This window comes from Hemiscyllium ocellatum, chromosome 6 (genome assembly GCF_020745735.1).
Source record: "Hemiscyllium ocellatum isolate sHemOce1 chromosome 6, sHemOce1.pat.X.cur, whole genome shotgun sequence".
Classification (NCBI taxonomy): Eukaryota; Metazoa; Chordata; class Chondrichthyes; order Orectolobiformes; family Hemiscylliidae; genus Hemiscyllium; species Hemiscyllium ocellatum.
This window is the reverse complement of record NC_083406.1, coordinates 69,862,161-69,882,768: the sequence shown is the minus strand read 5'-3', so window position 1 is coordinate 69,882,768 and position 20,608 is coordinate 69,862,161. Positions and strand designations below refer to the sequence as shown.

General features: G+C 41.3%; 1 protein-coding gene across 1 annotated transcript in view; it reads right to left on the bottom strand.

The window, feature by feature from the left end:
• The window catches only part of LOC132816740 (transmembrane protein 182-like), a 44,238-nt gene extending 23,957 nt beyond the window's left edge, over window positions 1-20,281 (bottom strand). The window contains exons 1-2 of the mRNA XM_060826649.1: window positions 19,827-20,281; window positions 4,449-4,569 (exon numbers count right to left, since the gene is read on the bottom strand). Of these exons, the coding sequence (XP_060682632.1) occupies window positions 4,449-4,569; window positions 19,827-19,976 (271 nt within the window). The 5' untranslated portion in view covers window positions 19,977-20,281. The remainder of the gene's footprint in view (window positions 1-4,448; window positions 4,570-19,826) is intronic.
• Window positions 20,282-20,608: the final 327 nt, after the last annotated feature.

Below are 20,608 nucleotides of genomic sequence, written 5' to 3'. Positions count from 1 at the left end.
GTGCTTGGGAGCCTCCTGTGAAGCGCTTCTGTGCTGATTCTTCCAGCATTTATACTGGTTTGAATCTGTCGCTTCCGGTTGTCAGTTGCTGTCCATTGCAGTGGCCGGTATATAGGGTCAAGGTCGATGTGTCTGTTAATAGAATTCTTGGATGAGTGCCATGCTTCTAGGAATTCCCTGGCTGTTCTCTGTTTGGCCTGCCCTATAATAGTGGTGTTGTCCCAATCGAATTCATGTTGTTTGTCATCTGAGTGTATGGCTACTAGGGATAGCTGGTCTTGTCGTTTCGTGGCTAGTTGATGTTCGTGGATGCGGGTTGTTAGCTATCTTCTTGTTTGACCTATGTAGTGTTTTGTGCAGTCCTTGCATGGGATTTTGTACACTACGTTGGTTTTGCTCATGCTGGGTATCGGGCCCTTTGTCCTGGTGAGTTGTTGTCTGAGAGTGGCTGTTGGTTTGTGTGCTGTTGTGAGTCCTAGTGCTCGCAGCAGTCTGGCTGTCAGTTCAGAAATGTTCCTGATGTATGGGAGTGTGGCCAGTCCTTTGGGTTGTGGCATGTCCTCATTTCTTTGTCTTTCCCTGAGGCATCTGTTGATGAAATTGCGCGGGTATCCGTTTTTGTTGAATACCTTGTATAGGTGTTCTTCTTCCTCTTTTTGTAGTTCAGGTGTGCTGCAGTGTGTTGTGGCCCTTTTGAATAATGTCCTGATGCAACTTTGTTTGCGTGTGTTGGGGTGGTTGCTTTTGTAGTTCAGGACTTGATCTGTGTGTGTGACTTTTCTGTATACCTTCGTGGTGAATTCTCTGTTTGGTGTTCTTTGTACCATCACGTCCAGGAATGGGAGCTGGTTGTCCTTTTCTTCCTCTCTCGTGAATCGGATTCCTGTGAGTGTGGCGTTGATGATCCGGTGTGTGTTCTCTATTTCTGTGTTTTTAATGATTACAAAGGTGTCGTCCACGTATCTGACCCAGAGTTTGGGTTGTAATTGCTTTAAAACTGTTTTTTCTAACCTTTGCATTACTGCTTCTGCTATGAGTCCGGAGATCGGTGAGTCCATGGGTGTTCCGTTGATTTGTTCATATATCTGGTTGTTGAATGTGAAGTGTGTTGTGAGGCACAGATCCAGTAGTTTAAGTATGCCGTCTTTGTTAATAGGTTCAGATTCCTGGTGTCTGTTATGTATGTCCAGCAGGTCGGATATTGTTTCTCTGGCTAGGGCTTTGTCAATAGAAGTGAACAGTGCCGTTACATCAAATGAGACCATGGTTTCTTCCTTGCCTATGTGTATATTTCTAATGATGTCCAAAAATTCTTGTGTTGACTGTATCGAGTGTCTGGATCCGCTGATCAGGCGTTTCAGTTTCTGTTGTAGCTCTTTAGCCAGTTTTGTATTGGTGTTCCTGGGAGTGATACTATGGGTCTGAGTGGGATGCCTGGGACTGCCATAGTGTAAAGAGTTTAGATTGAGAGGAATTTGTTAAGTGTGTACAAGAAAACTTTCTGATTCAGGATGAGGATGTACCTACTAGAGAAGGTGCAAAACTTGGGAAATCAGGCAGGGCAGGTGACTGAGGTGTCAGTGGGGGAGCACTTTGGGGCCAGCGATCATAATTCTATTAGTATTAGATTTAAAATAGTGATGGAAAAGGATAGACCAGATCTAAAAGTTGAAGTACTAAATTGGAGAAAGGCTCATTTTGACAGTTTAGGCAAGAAGTTTCAAAAGCTGATTGGGGGAAGATGTTTCGCCGGTAAAGGGACGGCTGGAAAAATGGGAAGCCTTTAGAAATGAGGTAATGAGAGTCCAGAGAAAGTATATTCCTGCTAGGGTGAAAGGAAAGGCTGGTAGGTATAGGGAATGCTGGATGACTAATGAAACTAAGGTTTTGGTTAAGAAAAAGTTGGAAGCATAGGTCAGGTATAGACAGGATAGATCGAGTGAATCCTTAGAAGAGTATAAAGGCAGTAGGAGGATATTTAGGAGGGAAATCAGGAGGGCAAAAAGGGAGCATGAGATAGCTTTGGCAAATAGAAGTAAGGAGAATCCAAAGGGTTTTTACAAATTCATCAAGGACAAAAGGGTAACTAGGGAGAGAATAGGACCCCTCAAAGATCAGCAAGCGGCCTTTGTGTGGAGCTGCAGGAGATGAGGGAGATACTAAACAAGTATTTTGCATCAGTATTTACTGTGGAAAAGGACACGGAAGATATAGAATGTAGGAAAATAGATGGTGACATCTTGAAAAATGTCCATATTGCAGAGGAGGAAGTGCTGGATGTCTTGAAACGCATAAAAGTGGATAAATTCCCAGGACCTGATCAGGTGTACCACAGAACTCTGTGAAAAGCTAGGGAAGTGATTGCTGGGCCTCCTCCTGAGATATTTGGATCATCGACATTCACAGGTGAGGTGCCAGAAGAGTGGAGGTTGACTAACGCGGTGCCACTGTTTAACAAGGGTGGTAAGGACAAGCCAGGGAACTATAGACCAGTGAGCCTGATGTCAGTGGTGGGCAAGTTGTTGGAGGGAATCTTGAGGGACAGGATGTACATGTATTTGGAAAGGCAAGGACTGATTAGTCAACATGGCTTTGGGCGTGGAAAATCATGTCTCACAAATTTGATTGAGTTTTTGAAGAAGTAACAAAGAGGTTTGATGAGGGCAGAACAGTGGACGTGATGTATATAGACTTCAGTAAGGCAGTCAACAAGGTTCCCCATGGGAGACTGATTAGCAAGGTTAGATCTCACGGAATACAGAGAGAACTAGCTATTTGGATTCAGAACTAGCTTGCAGGGAGAAGACAGAGGGTAGTGGTGGAAGGTTGTTTTCAGACTGGAGGTCTGTGACCAGTGGAGTGCCACAGGGATCGATGCTGGGTCCACTTCTTTTCATCATTTATATAAATGAGTCAGATGTGAGCATAAGAGGTATAGTTAGTAAGTTTGCAGATGACACCAAAATTGGAGGTGTAGTGGACAGAGCAGAAGGTTACCACAGATTACAACGGGATCTTGACAAGATGGGCCAATGGGCTGAGAAGTGGCAGATGGAGTTTAATTTAGATAAATGCGAGGTGCTGCATTTTGGGAAAACAAATCTTAGCAGGACTTATACACTTAATAGTAAGGTCCTAGAGAGTATTGCTGAACAAAGAGACCTCGGAGTGCAGGTTCATAGCTCCTTGAAAGTGGAGTCAGACGTAGATAGGATAATGAAGAAGGCATTTGGTATGCTTTCCTTCATTGGTCAGAATATTGAGTACAGGAGTTGGGAGATCATGTTTCTGCTGTACAGGACATTGGCTAGGCCACTGTTGGAATATTACATGCAATTCTGGCCTCCTTCCTATTGGAAAGATGTTGTGAAACTTGGAAGGGTTCAAAAAAGATTTGCAAGGATGTTACCAGGGTTGGAGGATTTGAGCTATTCCCTGGGGTGGGGAAGCCCAGAACTAGAGGACATAGGTTTAGGGTGAGGGGGGAAAGATGTAAAAGAGACCTAAGGAGCAACTTTTTCACGCAGAGGAATGAGCTGTCAGAGGAAGTGGTGGAGGCTGGTACAACTGCAACATTTGAAAGGCATCTGGATGGGTAGATGAATAAGAAGTGTTTGGAGAGATATGGGCCAGGTGTTGGCAGGTGGGCCTTGATTGGGCTGGGATATCAGGTTGGCATGGACGAGTTGGACTGAAGGGTCTGTTTCCGTGCTGTACATCTCTGTGACTCTATGACTCTAAGTAATTTAAATAATTAATTCATGATTAATATATGGCCTTTGTTACATGTCCACATTTTGTCCTGATTCATTCTCTGTCCTCCATTTTACTGCTGTCAGTGGGCCGAAGACTTCCCTTACTAGGGATTTCTTTTCTTTTGTATTGCTTACCTCCACACATACGAAATTATCAAGGCGTGATAATTTCTTGCTATCATATTTCTTTCATACCAACTTTGCTACCAAAGAACCCTTTCCTTCCTGATTGTCCTGTGGAAAGGTCTCATATCTCTGAATAATTAGTTTCCAGCTTTGATCTCTTTGTCTTGATGTCTGTGTAATGGCTGTAAGATCGTAACCATTAACCTGTCTTTCAGCCATTAATTGGTTTATTTTGTTCTACTGCTACACATATTCAAATAAAGAACTATTAAATTTGCCTTTTAATCATTTTTTCTGTTTTTGATTTTACTTTGTGCTTTATTTTCAGGTTTGTATACATTGTACCTTTGTCCTACTGTAAGTGTCATTATCCAAATAGCTGCCATGTAACACTGCCATATCTATTTCCTTTGTAAATCAATACTTCCCCTCTCCCAAACCCTCCCTTCCTCAATTTAGTTTGAAGCACATCCCATAGCCCCAGTTATTCAAAACATTTGAAAATTTTCGTGATGGAACTATCTTTACTTTATCTTAATTTCTAAATGAGAAGATAATCTTACTTACTGAACCAGAATTTCCAGATGTTGTCATCGACCACAGCTTCATTGAACCAGCATCTCCAGAAGAAGCCCTCATGATGAAAAGTGGCTCCAGCTTTATGGGGAGGCACAATGATATCTCCCTTCTAAACATGAAAGGAAACATTTCATCATTCCATCACTTGCAGTACCATAATACAAGAAAGCTATAAAACTTGCAATGTCATTACTATTGTTTTAAATTTTACATTCTTGAATTTCTGTTGATGTTCTAATTAAGTTTACTGATCACAAAAAAACTGACAAAATCACTTTTATCATTACAAGCTTTTCTCAAATACACATCTGTACCACTTTCTTTTGGAATGAAACCTTTCATGTACATTTTTAAATCAAATTATGTTTGAATTGATGAATTTATATGAAGTTAGCTATTATATATTAACTGGTGATCAAAACATTGCAATTTAAAATGTTTTGTAAACTCTTCCAGTAGCTATGAAAACATTTACATATGATGCATGCAAATTGTGGGATTATCATGGATTTTCCCATGAGCTTTGTTAATCTTTCAAAGATTACCATTATGCCATATTTCAGGAACAAACCCACAGAAATCATTACTAGTTCAACTATAAAGATTTGAGGGAGACAGATGCAAGTAATTTTCATACTAGTTTGTTTACAATCTGTTCATGTGAATGGCATCTACTTATCAAATCAAAAAATATTAACAACTTCATTTTATTTGCTTGTGGGATCTTTAATGCAGTGAAGCATCTTAAAGCACTTCCAGGAATGGTGAACAGACAAGCATTTAAAACTGAGCCCAGACTCATCCTTGGCCACTCCTTTACTTTCCCTGAATAGACTCTATTCAACTGGAGGACTCAACAGAGTTGACAACACATTTTAGGGAGTTATCATGACAGTCCTTAACATTGGCAACAGGTCAAATAATGGCAAGCATATATGTGGCTGATTACCACCTACCATTGGGCTTCTGCTGATGAAACAATATTCTTCCATTGTGAAGATCATTTAGAACAAACAGTGAGGGTAGCAAAGGCATGTTACCAAAAGTGGTTCAGTTGTATCTCCAGTAACCAAGCTGACTATGTTCTGCAAGACAAAGCCTCAAAGGCTAGACCTATAGTAGGTGGTGAGAGCATCAATGTGAGCAGTAAAAACTATCTAAACTCCATACATATCAAATTACCCATTGTAAATGCATCATTCCACGACAGGGTTGAGCAAAGCCGCCACTGTGTAGTACTTACACAGACAAAGCCCCTCCTTCTTCATGAACACACCACCATCATGTTGTGTGGCCTGCCATGTTGAATGGGATGGATTCAAAACAGATCCAATAGCTCATAATTACGTTGCTATAAGCCACCAATTACAGAACTGTTTTCTACCACAATATATAACTCTATGGCCTGGTCTACTTCTCACTCTGACCTTATAATCATGCTAGGGAACTTAACCAGTTCCATAAGGAGTGTGAAAGAGGAGCATTGCCAGGCATTGTTAACAACAAGGTGTCAAGTTGGTAATCTGCAACACAGGACAACATGCACGCTAATCAATGGAGATGGCATGCTATGGACAGAGATAACCAATGCCGTATCCAAAAGATCAGATCTGAGCTCTGCGGTCCCATTACATTCAATTGTGAATGGTGTTATGTAGTCATAGAGTTATACAGCATGGAAACAGATCCCTTGGTCCAACTCACCTTCACTGACCAGACATCCCAATCTGATCTCTTCCAATTTGCCAGAATGTGGCGCATATCCCTCTAACTCCTTCCTATTCAAATACCGTGGCTTTTAATAGTTGTAATTGTACTAGCCTCCAGCGCTTCCTCTAGCAGCTCATTCCATACACTCACCATTCTCTGAGTGAAGAAGTTACCCCTCAAGTCTTTTTAAAATGTTTTTCTTCTCACCTTAAATTTTGGATTTCCCACCCTAGGAATAGCTATTCACCCTATCCCTGCTACCCTTGATTTTATAAACTTCTATAAGGTTCACGCACCCACCCCGCCCCCCCCCCCCCCCCAGCAAGGAAAAAAGCCCCAGCCTATCCAGCCTCTCCCTATTACTCAAACCATCCAATACCAGCAATATCCTTGCAAAAGATATTTGACAGTTCTGCTCTGCTATTGGCTAATGAAAACAGCTAACTGTTTGAATTCCTTGGATAAAGTCCAATGATTTCACAAATCTTTTGGACTTCATTGATCTATATTAAGCAGCGTTAAAAGTTTAACCCAGCTTCCCATCGATTTGCATTACATCTAAAATAGAGCAAGTTGCCTGAGTGTTGATCATGAGATTTTTGGGTTTTCGCTAGAACATAGTTCACAGCAGTCTGTTTTGATACACATAATAAAAAAGTTAGTTTTGTGGCTAAGAAATGTATTTCTGACATTAAAAGATACAATGCAAAGGTTTTATTCATTGCGTTGGACAATTAAGCAATTAAGACAGATTTCACAAAAATCCTCGTCGCAGTTAAATCATGGCTGAAGCTTATCCTGTCTAGGAAAATTCAATCCAAACAACATCCCATCAGTCTACTGTAAATCAACGAGGAAGTCTGCTCACTGATGCTCAGATTGGGCACTGTCAGCACAACACCATTTCAACCTTGGTCCAAACATGAACAAAAGAGCTGAAATATTTGTTGAACTTTCAGTTTTAGAGTGGGACCGGCACAAAACCAGAAAATAAAACATTTCCAAAATAATTATTTTTTCTCACATCTTTAACACCAATTAAAATAAATCCTGTCCAGCTTTATTAATGGCTGCTGAATTGCCAAAAATCACACACTGAGGTATGAATTTCATTAGAAAGGCTGGAAAGAATAACTTTCTTGCTGTTGGAAGACTGTTAATCACTATAATGGCCAGGGAGGATTTGGTGATGTCAGATCCCAAAGCGAGTGACGGATGCCACTACCTAAAGATATCTCTGTCCCATCACGAACGTCCAAAGACCTACATATATCTCTCACTTGTGTGCGCAGTCTTGCGGAGAGACTCCCAGATTCACAGCCCTGGCCTTTCACCACAGGCTTTGGCTGATGGACCCTGTAGAAGCATGCATATGATCTTGTTTAATTTGCGGACCTTTATGTCTTCATTGTCCTTGATTTTGGCAGGTTGATGGTTAGATTTTGGCAGCCATGGTGACAGGGATCAAGTTTTTGCTACTGCTTTTCTTCTGCCATCTCAGCCTGGGAGACGCAAAATCTTTGTTTACCTGTTCTGCCACTGAGGACGTTTTGGATCACTCTTTGTCTGGCACCTATTAGTCAGTGAGCAGGAGCTCGTATATGCAAATTCCCATCTCATCTAAGATATGTTTATAAATTAAAGCGTGGTGTGTGCCTGCCATAGAGCTGAAATGTTAATGTTTTCTAAACATAACAAAGCAGTTGAAGTTTACTGATATTTTAAACATGAAAGTTAAAAAAAACAACTGTATTAATCGTACATGGTGGCATGATTTAAGGCAGGTAGGATTAATTTCACCAAACAAGAGGGTGTGGGATGAGGAGCCCACCCACCTTTCCACTCCAGCCAAATGAGCAATCGAGTCCAGGGCAGGAAGGCACTCTTGTGATAACTGTACCCACTTATAGGTTTCATTCCTCCATGGCAAGAATTGGGGACCTAAATCCAAAACCTTGCTAGCTTTGCTTGCCGATTTCCAACGAGATGGGTAGTGGTGGGAGAAGAAGGAATCTCTCAATCAAAGACACTCAGTGCCTAATGAAGGGACAATGAATCAGAAAGAGATGCTGGCTGAGATCCACACCCCTGCTCCCTTTCTTATCTAAAAGCTCCCTCAAACCTGTTCTCAACAGGCAGATCTCTGACTTCTACAAGGTTTACAGCAAGACAGACCAGGGTGAAAATTCAGAATGGATAAGCCTTCAAGACATTAAACATCCATTCCACATTGTGAATGTCACACTTCGTGTGTGTGAAGTCAAACAATTAAAAGCATTTGCCACTTTTAACATCATATGCCTGAAGAAAATTGGTAAAGACAAGCCCAATACCAGTCAGATATCCTACCATCTAGATTTATGAAGACTGTATCTCATTGGAAGTTAATAATACAACCTGCAATAGTGATATTGACTGATTGAGTGCAATTGACATTATGGTTCACTCATTCCTTCCGGATATTTTTCCAAATCAGCCTTTTCAAACGGGCCAGGGGCTGGCAGGTGGGACTAGATTGGGTTGAGATAGCTAGCTGGCATGGACATGTTGGACTGAAGGGTCTGTTTCCATGCTATACATCTCTATGACTCTATGACACGATACCTCTGGAGAAAGTGTGACTTGAACTCATGCCTCCTAGCTCAGAGGTAGGGGCACGACCATGGTCCCACAAGAACCATTCACCCAGTTGTTCAGTTGGTGATTTGGTAATGAAATATAGCTATGGCAATTATTTATGGAAACCATAAGCATTCCACCTGGTAGATACAAATGGACCAGCAAAACGGGACTATTCGCATCTTACACAACAATTTGACCATTCAAAAAAAAATCGCCAAGATATCGATCACAATAAAAAGGTCAAGAATACATCCTGAATTTAGAACGAATGTATCCAGACAGACTTGTTGCAATATGAAACTTCACAGATGACATTGTATTGCACACAGAGAAGATGCAATTCCATAAATTGAACTTCCCAAAAGTGGGATATTCACATAGAGGAGAAGTTTAAAAGCAAGCTAGACAAAATAGCATGTAATGGTATTACAGGTGATGGAAACCAGCACACAGACTGGTGCAATACTGCCATGACCATGTGAAAGAAAGGTGGCACATCAGAATATGCTTGGTTGACAGACATCTAAATCTTTCATTAAAGATATGCCCACACAAAATTCCAAAATTAGACAAACAGAATCCCAAATTTATTGGAGCTAAATTATTTTTCAAGCTGATGACAAATTGGTCAGTTCACTTGGCAAAGAAATCTTAAGAAATCACTGCATTCAAACACCATTTGGAAGATATTGCTTTCAGATACTGCATAATGTTTTGGTTAAAATGTCAATCAGAATCTGATTCAGCAACATATGGTGTGATTCAAATGATGTGATGTACATATATTTCTAAGATAACTTATTGCATTTTTGGGTTCTTGGATTCTGGGTTAGCAAGGTACTTGATCAGCTGGGAAAGGGGGCCTAGAAATGGCAAATGAAGTGAATATGGATAAGTATGAGGTCTTGCAGTTTTGGAAAGTCAAATCAAGGTAGGGGTTTCATGGTGAATGGAAGGACCTTAAGGAGTGTAGTGGAACAGAGGGACTTGGAGTTCAGGTGCAAGGTTCTCTGAAAGTAGAGTCACAGGTAGACAGCATTAAAGAAGGTTTTTGGCACACTGGCCTTCATCAGTTAGGACATAAGGATAAAAGTTGGGAAGTTATGTTGCAGTTGTATAGGATGTTGATAAAGTCACACTTGGAGTATTGTGTTCAATTCTGGTCACCTTGCTATAGGAAGGATGTTATTAAACAGGAAAGAATCTTTTTCCCCGGATTGGGGAATTGAAGACTAGAGGGCATCAGTTTAAGATTAGAGGGGAAAAATAAAAGGGAACCTGAGGGGCAATATTCTTTTACACAGAGGGTGGTAATGCATGTGGAATGAGCTGCCAGCAAAAGTTGTTGAGGTGGGTGCATAAAAAACATTTAAAACATTTAAAAGGAATTTGGATAAATACATGGATAAGAAAGGTTTAGAAGGATATGGGCCAAAGTGCAGGGAAATGGGGTCAGCATAGATGAACATTTTGGTCAGCATGATTACTTTGGGACAAAGGGCCTGTCTCCATGCTATAGGACTTGATGACTCGATGGCTTTTTCTATGTGATTGAAGTTAATAATTAACTTGTGAATATTTCTGTAGCCATGTGGATGTCTTTTAAAGCAGTTTTTGAGATGTAGCTCTGGAATTTATATTTTTATGTACATTGGTAGCATTTTAAGAATGAACAAGATAAAAAAATGTTCCAGTCAGAAGCTCAGGAGTGAGTTTTTCAAACTTAAGGGAAACACTGACGATTTAGAGAGGTTCTATTTTGATTCACTTTGAATTTTGAGCAATTCTGTGAAGTCTTTGGATGAAGATGGCTGCCTAGAGCTGTGTTCCTGAGAAAGGAAGGATACAGTAAAACAGTCATAAGTTTTGAGATAAAACCCTAAAAAAGATTACTTAAAGTTGAGTATGTTTAAGCTCAAATGATTCATAGCTCTAGGAAGAAGCTATCTGTAGTTCCAGTCTATAAGTTAAAATCACAAGTTGACTTAAAACTACTGAAGCATTAGAGTCAGCGTCTCTGGTGTAAACACCACAAAAGACATTTCTGGATACAGTATAAATTTTGTTTCTGGGAACTGAATGAAGGGTGTGTTTTGGTTACAATACAAAAGGTATTTTATTCTTCCCAATTTAGCAAGGTGTGTTTTGGGATTAATGGAATTATACGTTTTTCTGTGTTTAAAATTCTTTCAATTTGTAGTTTAAGAAGAAAGCTTGGGTTATTGCATTTTATCTTAATTCCTTTTAGAGTCATAGAGATGTACAGCATGGAAACAGATCCTTCGGTCCAAACTGTCTATGCCAACCAGATATCCCAACCCAATCTAGTCCCACCTGCCAGCACCAGGCCCATATCCCTCTAAACCCTTCCTATTCATATACCCATCCAAATGCCTTCTATTGTCACATTGTCCCAGAGTCCATCACTCCTTCTGCCAGTTCATTCCATACACATACCACCCTCTGCTGAAAAGGTTGCCCATTAGGACTCTTTTATATCTTTCCCCTCTCACCCTAAACCTATGCCCTCTAGTCCTGGACTCCCCCACCCCAGGGAAAAGACTTTGTCTATTTATCCTATCGATGCCCCTCATAATTTTGTAAACCTCTATAAGGTCACCCCTCAGCCTCCGACACTCCAGGGAAAACAGCCCCAGCCTGTTCAGCCTCTCCCTATAACTCAAATCCTCCAACCCTAGCAATATCCTTGTAAATCTTTTCTGAACCCTTTTAAGTTTCACAACCTCTTTCTGATAGGAAGGAGAGCAGAATTGTGCACAATATTCCGACAATGGTCCAACCAATGTCCTGTACAGCCACAACATGACCTCCCAACTCCTGTACTCAATACCCTGACTAGTAAAGGAAAGCATACCAAACACCTTCTTTACTATCCTATCTACCTGTAACTCCACTTTCAAGGAACTATGAACCTGAACTCCAAGGTCTCTTTGTTCAACAACACTCCCGAGGATCTTATCATTAAATGTATAAGTCCTGCTAAGATTTGCTTTCCCAAAATGCAGCACCTCACATTTATCTGAATTAAATGCCATTTGCCACTTCTCAGCTCATTGGCCTATCTGATCAAGATCCTGTTGTAATCTGAGGTCACCTTCTTCGCTGTTCATTCCACCTCCAATTTTGGTGTCATCAGCAAACTTACTACCTACACCCCTTATGCTCACATCCAAAATCATTTATATAAATGATGAAAAGCGCTGCACCCAGCACCAATCGTTGTGGCACTCTACTGGTCACAGGCCTCCAGTCTGCAAAACAACCCTCCACCACCACCCTCTGTCTGCTACCTCTGACCCAGTTGTGTATCCAAATGGCTAGTACTCCCTGTATTCCATGAGATCTAACTTTGGTAACCAGTCTCCCATGGGGAATCTTGTTGAACGCCTTACTGAAGTCCATATAGATCACATCTACCACTCTGCCCTCATCAATCCTCTTTGTTACTTTTTCAAAAAGCTCAATTAAGTTTGTGACACATGATTTCCTATGCACAAAGCCATGTTGACTATCCCTAATCAGTCATTTCCTCTCCAAATAGATGTACATCCTGTCCTTCACCAACATAAGGCTCACTGGTCTATAGTTCCCTGGCTTATCCTTACCACCTTTCTTAAACAGTGGCATCATGGTAGCCAACCTCCAGTCTTCCGGCACCTCACCTGTGACTATCAATGATACAAATATCTCAGCAAGAGGCCCAGCAATCACGTCCCCAGCTTCCCAAAGAGTTCTAGTATACATCTGATCACGTTCTGGGGATTTATCCATCTTTATCCAGTTCAGGACATCCAGCACTTCCTCCTCTGTAATATGAACATTTTTCAAGATATCACTCATCTATTTCCCTACATTCCATAGCTTCCATGTCCTTTTCCACAGTAAATATTAATGCAGATTTTTCTCATTTAGTATCGCCCCCATTTTCTGTGACTCCACACAAAGGCCGCCTTGCTGATCTTTGAGGGGCCCTAGTCTCTCTCTAGTAACTCTTTGTCCTTAAATGTATTTGTAAAACCCCTTTGGATTCACCTTAATTCTATTTGCCAAAGCTATCTCATGTCCCCTTTTTGCCCTCCTCATTTCCCTCTTAACTATACTCCTATTGCCTTTATACGCTTTCTTCTTTTTAACCAAACCTTCAATTTCTTTAGTCATCCAGCATTCCCTATCCCTACCAGCCTTTCCTTTCACCCTAACAGGAATATACTTTCTCTGGATTCAAATTATCTCATTTCTGAAGGCTTCCCATTTTCCAGCCATCCCTTTACCTGCAAACATCTGCCCCCAATCAGCTTTTGAAAATTCTTGCCTAATACCAACAAAATTGGCCATTCTCCAATTTAGAACTTCAACTTTTAGTTCTGGTCTATCCTTTTCCATCACTATTTTAAATCTAATAGAATTATGGTCGCTGGCGCCAAAATGCTCCCCCACTAACACCTCAGTCACCTGCCCTGCCTTATTTCCCATGCATATGTCAAGTTTTGCACCTTCTCCAGTAGGTACATCCACATACTGAATCAGAAAATTTTCTTGTACACACAAATTCCTCTCCATCTAAACCCTTAACACTATGGCAGTCCCAGTCGATGTTTGGAAAGTTAAAATGCCTTACCACAACCACCCTATTATTCTTAGATAGCTGAGATCTCCTTACAAATTTGTTTGTTAATTTCCCTCTGGCTATTAGGGGGGTCTATCATGCAATCCTAACAAGGTGATCATCCCTTTCTTATTTCTCAGTTCCACCCAAATAACTTCCCTGGGTGAATTTCCAGGAATATCCTCCCTCAGTACAGCTGTAATGCTATCCCTTATCAAAAACACCACTCCCCCTCCTCTTTTGCCTCCTTTTCTGTCCTTCCTGTAGCATTTGTATCCTGGAACATTAAGCTGCCAGTCCTGTCCATCCCTGATCATGTTTCTGTAATTGCTATGATATCTCAGTCCCATGTTACAAACCATGCCCTGAGTTCATCTGCCTTCTCTGTTAGGCCCCTTGCGTTGAAATAAATGCAATTTAATTTATTAGTCCTACCTTGTCCCTTGTTCTAGATTAGAGTGGTCCTAGAAAAGCACAGCAGTTGAGGCAGAATCCGAGGAGGAGTAAAATCGACATTTCGCGCAAAAGCCCTTCATCAGGAATACAGCTTGTTTTACCTACCTTGTCCCTTCCCACCCTGACTGACTCGCTTCTGTTCTCAACTGTACCAGTCTCAAATTGATCTCTTTCTTCACTATCTCCCAGGGTCCCACACCCCCACCTTACCAGTTTAAATGTACCCAAGCAGCTCTACCAAATTTCCCTGGCTGTATATTAATCCCCTTCCAATTTAAGTGCAATCTGTCCTTCTTGTCCAGGTCACTTCTACCCCAAAAGAGATTCCAATGATCCAAAAATGTGAATCTTTTTCCCATACACCAGCTCCTCAGCCATGCATCCATCTGCTCTATCCTCCTATTCCTGCCCTCACTAGCTCGTAGCACTGGGAGTAATCCAGATATTACTACTCTCAAGGATCTCCTTTTCGAATTCCTGCCTAACTCTCTGTCATCTCCCTTCAGAATCTCAGCCGTTTCCCTTCCAATGTCATTGGTTCCATTGTGGACAATGACCTCCTGCTGACCCCTCTCCCCCTTGAGAACATTCTGCACCCTCTCTGAGACATCCTTGATCCTGTCACCAGGAAAGCAACACACTATTCTGATTTTTCACTGCTGGCCACAGAAACGTCTGTCTGTACCTCAAACTAGAGAGTTCCCTAACACAATCAATCTCTTGGAACCCGATGTACCCCTTATTGCATTAGAGCTAATCTCAATACCAGAAACTTGGCTGTTCGTATTACATTTCCCTGTGATTCGATCACCCCATACATTTTCCAAAACAGCATACTTGTTTGAAAAGGGGATAGCCACAGCAGACACTTGCACTAACTGCCTACCTCTCTTACCTTTCCTGGAGTTAACTCATCTATGTGACTGTATCTGAGACTTCCCCCCTTCCTATAATTGCTAAACATCACATACTGTTGCTGTTGCAAATTCCTCATTGTCTCTAACTGTCTTAGATTAGATTAGATTAGATTACTTACAGTGTGTAAACAGGCCCTTCGGCCCAACAAGTCCACACCGACCCGCCGAAGCGCAACCCACCCATACCCCTACATTTACCCCTTACCTAACACTACGGGCAATTTAGCATGGCCAATTCACCTGACCCGCACATCTTTGGACTGTGGGAGGAAACCGGAGCACCCGGAGGAAACCCGGGCAGACACGGGGAGAATGTGCAAACTCCACACAGTCAGTCGCCTGAGTCGGGAATTGAACCCGGGTCTCAGGCGCTGTGAGGCTGCAGTGCTAACCACTGTGCCACCGTGCCGCCCACAAACCGATCCAACCGATCCATTCGATCTGATAGGATTCACAACCAACAGCATTTATTGCAAATATAATCTACAGTAACACGCAAACTCTCCTTAAACTCCCACATCTGACAAGAAGCGCGTATCATTCTACTAAAGGCCATTTTTGCTCCTTCACAATCTACAGACCCAGAAAATAACACCGTCTTATTCCTCTACAAACCTTGTTTTATTCTTAAAGCAAACTCTGCAGTATTGTGTACTTATGTTTCAGTAAAATACCACCTTGTTAATATCAAAAACAAGTGCACCACCAACACTAAAACAACTTCTAGTCAAAGTATAGGAATATGACTTCGATATCTACTGCAAACCTGTTTTCAAAATAGTTTGATATTCCGGAGAGATTACTGAATTTAAATTGGAATATAGAAATTCTACAAGACTTATAAATACACTGTATAGCTATCAAGGTATAAGGTGAGCTTAAGGTCAATTTGACGAAGTTTGGTCAACACAAATTAAACCAATTTCAAGAGGAAATAATTAATGAACCATGACTGAAGGCATAATGGAAAGTTATCATAGAAGAATAGCCTGACATGATACAAAATGTGCCAAACTCTCAGGTGTTTTTGGCCATACAGAGATGAACTAGGTGTCTCAGAAGTCTAATTTTTAAGCAGAAACAAATACTTGCACCCAAGGTTTTTCACCAAGGCATATTGTCACTCAGAGCATACAGGCATAGAGCGAGCAAGACACTGAGCATGGGATACTGAGGATTGAGCACAGATCAACAATAACATTGAGAAGACTTTAAGGATATTTGCGGAGTGCCAGGGTTATCAACCACATTGAAACAAAGAACCTCTATACCCTCACAAAGCTCCATCAGTCGCTTCATCCAAAATCACAACTTATTTATTTAACAGTTGTAGTTCGCACAGCTGATTTATTCTCTTGGTCACCAACAACGTTTTCAAACTTCCAACTGTCAGACGGCTAAAGGACTATTCAGGGGTCTTTCTGGCCAACACAATGAGTGTATTACTCAGTCTATTCAGTGTATCTGAAGAAATAACACCTGACAATGGGCCGTAATATACAGGCAGACCTTTTTGGGACATTTGTGCCAAATGGGGCATAAATCACTTTTAAGCCTCAGCATATTACCCCAGATCCAAAAGTGTTACTGAATGAATGATTTGCTCCATAAATCATTTTATTATGAAGTACATTTATTACAAAGTGCGGACAACAAAACAGAATGTTTGCATCACTATGCTATATACAGCAGCTGCAACTCTGGATATGGGTTTCTTATTGGCAGCTGAGATCACCTTGGAAGGCAAGTTAAGTCAATCCAGACATCTATCCCCTCTCCAATTTCTAATAAATGAAGCATAAACTTCTCAAAAAAACCAAGGGTGAATGAAGATGATGTAGAACTGCTGGATCTGTGGATAGTACAGAAAGTCAGGGTCATATATCCTCCCTAAGGAATATCAATATTCACAGAGGTATGCAAAGTATACTGTGTGCATAGTTTCTACAAAGTCACAACGCCAAATGGAGCAACGATGAGGAGAAACAGTAGACAACTCTGGGAACTGCTCAGAACTCAAAGTATGCGCAGAACACAGTCAGATAATGAAGATGCAGAAGGTCAACATGACAACAACCAACATTCTAAAAGCAAACAAAAGACCAACACCATACTGGTCAAGAAATACTAAGTGCAAAGTCTAGATCTCCAGAAGGTAACATCATCACAAGAATGCAAAAATGATTGACAAATCACCTATAGGTTATATTAACTCTTAGACTTTTAAACTTGCATATATTTCAGTTCTTGTTTCTGTATAAATGGTTTTGCACCTATCTAAAGTAAATGTGTTTTCACTCAGTGCATTTAATTTTGTCTTGGAAAGGGGGACAGTGATAATGTTTTACGTGCTATGTTTGTTAATATGCCAAGTGCCAGGAAGACACCTCATGACTAACAGTCATGAAGTGTCCAAGCAGCAGCATGCTAGCTGAAGGATGTGAAAATAATTTGGTCTGTAACTGCAAGCTATTAGTTTGTCTGTTCAGTAAACATGTTTGAGATTTTCAAATAAATTGACTCTATGCTACTGACCAATCTCGTATGAGAGTGGTAATTCTGCGTTAAGGAACAAAACACTAGAAGACAACAGTTTGTTAAAAAGCATTTACCACAGTAGCGTCCTTAATGTAAAAGGAATATTACTAATTGAAAAAGAGTGCAGAAAAAATTTACTAGGATGCTACCTGGACTGGAGGGTTTGAGTTATCAGGCAAGGCTGGATAGACTGGGACTTTTTTCCCTGGAGACTGAGGTGTGACATTACAGAGGTTTATAAAATCCTGAAGGACAGGAATCACATGTATTTGGAAAGGCAAGGACTGATTAGAGATAGTCAGCATGGCTTATTGCATGGGAAATCATGTCTCAAGAACTTGATTGAGTTTTTTGAAGAAGTAACAAAGAAGATTGATGAAGGCAGAGCATGATCTATATGGAATTCAGTAAGGCATTTGACAAGGTTCCCCATGGGAGACCGGTTAGCAAGGTTATATTGTATGAAATAGAAGGAGATCTAGCCATTTTGATACAAAACTGACTCAAGGTAGAAGACAGAGGGTGGTGGTGGAGGGCTGCTTTTCAGACTGGAGGCCTGTGACCAGTGGAGTGCGCAACGATTGGTGCTGTGTCCACTACTTTTCGTCATTTATATAAATGACTTAGATGTGAACATAGGAGGTATAGTTAGTACATCCTTGATCCTGACACCAAGAGACAGATGTCAATAAAACAAAGAATCCACCTCTACTCATTATTGTAGATTTACAGCAAAGCTACACTAAAGAACGATTCACTTGTCGGTTCCTGTGCTCTCCCACCCAGGCTCCTCCAAGATCAACTGTGAATTTCACTGTTAAAAGTTTTCCCAGATGTACTCCAATGTGCAGAGGTACATGAATTCAAACAGCAAAGACAATATCTGCACAGATTCACTGCTGTGTCACCTCGAACAATTGTTTCTCTTCCTAACACTGTGTCACTTAGAGTCAACATGAATTTATTTTTGTCCCCTTCCTCATCTACATGGTCGCTTACAACATTGTCCACCAACATGGGGTGAGATTCCACACGAATTCTGCCAACATCCACCCCCATCATTTCTGGTCCAACATACAAATTTGAATGAACTACACTCCCCTGCAGTTGATTATTAGGAAGACCCATCTTTCAGTCTTTCCACACTTTGTGGTCTTTCGCAAACTTCACACCCTGCACAGCCATTATCTCAGTCTCAACCAGGTTATTACCAATAGCAGTCACAATAGAGTCTGCACGCTGGAAATCTGAAACAAAAATCAGAAATTGCTGGAGAAACTCAGCAGATCTGATAGGCCCCTAGAAGGGTCACTGGATTCCAAAAAGCCAACTCAGCTCTCTCTCTCTCCACACACCCTGCCAGACCTGCTGAATTTCTCCAGTGATTTCTGTTTTTTTTAAGATTAGATTCCCTACAGTGTGGAAACAGACCCTTCGGCCCAACAAGAGCACACCAACCCTTCAAAGAGTAACTCATCCGGCCCCGTTTCCTTACATTTGCCTCTGACGAAAGCACTGCTGAACCTCAACAGAACTTCCAAATTCACATTCGCTCCGAAGACCACCTACAATGCCGTTTTTTTTTGACAATTTCAAGCTTTTAGACCTTGAATTATTTCATTACGACGTCGGTAATTCGTACCTGTCTTCATTTACTTTTCACTTCATCCGTTTTAACGTAATTCAAAATAAAAAGCATTCACACACTTCAGGAAAGAAGATCATGGAATTTTGATTGCTATTGACGGAAGAGGTAAAAATCCTGCACTTGTAATGATAAATAACTCCACCTTCTCAATAGATGTGCCTGAGGAAACGAGTTTGCTTTTCCAATATATAATTAAAGTGTATTGCATAACTATAGTGCAACATTTGCTGTTGTTCTGTCCAACATAATAATACACGCGGTAAGAAGTGCAATTTACAGTTGGTAACGTCATGCATTTTATATAAGGATTTTTAAAAGTGTAGACTTGCTAAAATCTCTATGAGCCTGCATTATCGTTTGTGCATAGCTTTAATACGGCAGCTGTCAGAATCTATAAGAAACTGAACGGCATATTGTGGATGGGAAAACACGAAAGAACTGCGATGCTGGAATTCAGACAGAAAACCAGAAATTGCTGGAAAAGCTCAGCAAATCTGGCAGCTACACTGGAGAGCAATCAGAGTTAACGTTTCGGGTCCAGTGACTCTTCCTCAGAACTGATATTGTGAAGTTTCAAGCGTTACGGCATGTTACACTCTGATCTTTCTTTTCAAGCGGTCAGAAGCGCTTTGGCTTTTTACTGAACAAAAATCAATGCGTGTCCCCCAGCTTTGTGAACAAGATAGTGCACAATTGAAAGAAAGTAAAGCGTTTTCAATTTTTGACAAATAAAAGGCGTTTTCAGTTTCTGGGTTGCACTTAGCTGTACAGTACGAACGATTTTATTCTGTGCTCCTTCACTAGTTCTGATTGCAGGGGTCTGCAAAGTAATGGAGATTGACACTAACCTCTGCGGGGATTGAATCCGTGCTATTTCGGAGAGAGGGACATGTTTCAGTGGCCAGCAGCCAGTAATCTGTGCCGAAAGCAACTAGAAAGAGGAGAACTCCAAGAGCTCCAAACAGCCCGGCGATGAAGAGCACCACGCTGAGTTTCATAATGATCTAACTGCTTTCTTCTATATTCTTCACCGTTGTGTAATTGCCCGAAGGACGTTCTCCAGCAAGATCCCTCTGTTGTGTGTGTGTGTCTGTCTGTCTGCCCTGTTTTAGGAATCTGATCTCTCCTTCCCTCCTCTTTGCACACGGGTGCGGCGTTTCAAAAATAACCGACCTTCTTGTAACCATGAGTGGGACATATTGTAATTCCCATGTGCACAGCGGTTGAAGAAGGCCTCACTGGCCTCTCCCTTTTCGTGTGGATCGCAGAAGTACTGGAATCCTGGAGAATGGAATTCAACTGAAGAAATGACATCGCCGCGCTGCAAATAGCTGCAGCTTGTCCAAACCAGCCCGAGGTGCTGGCTCCTCGTCGCTCTGTGCAGAAAGGCAGCACAGGCATTCCGCATTTCCTCACACCTGGCCCACTTGTCTCCCCAGCCGATTGTTAATGTTTCTGGCGAGGGGAAAGGAGGAAAGGCAGCACTAACTTATATTCGTACAGCGCCTGAAAACAATGAAAAATCCCAAAGCAACTTCACAGGAGCATGATAAAGCAAGGAATGACCACAGAAGGTGATAATAGCTCGGATGGCGAAAGCTTTAGGTGATCTAAATACATCTTAATTATC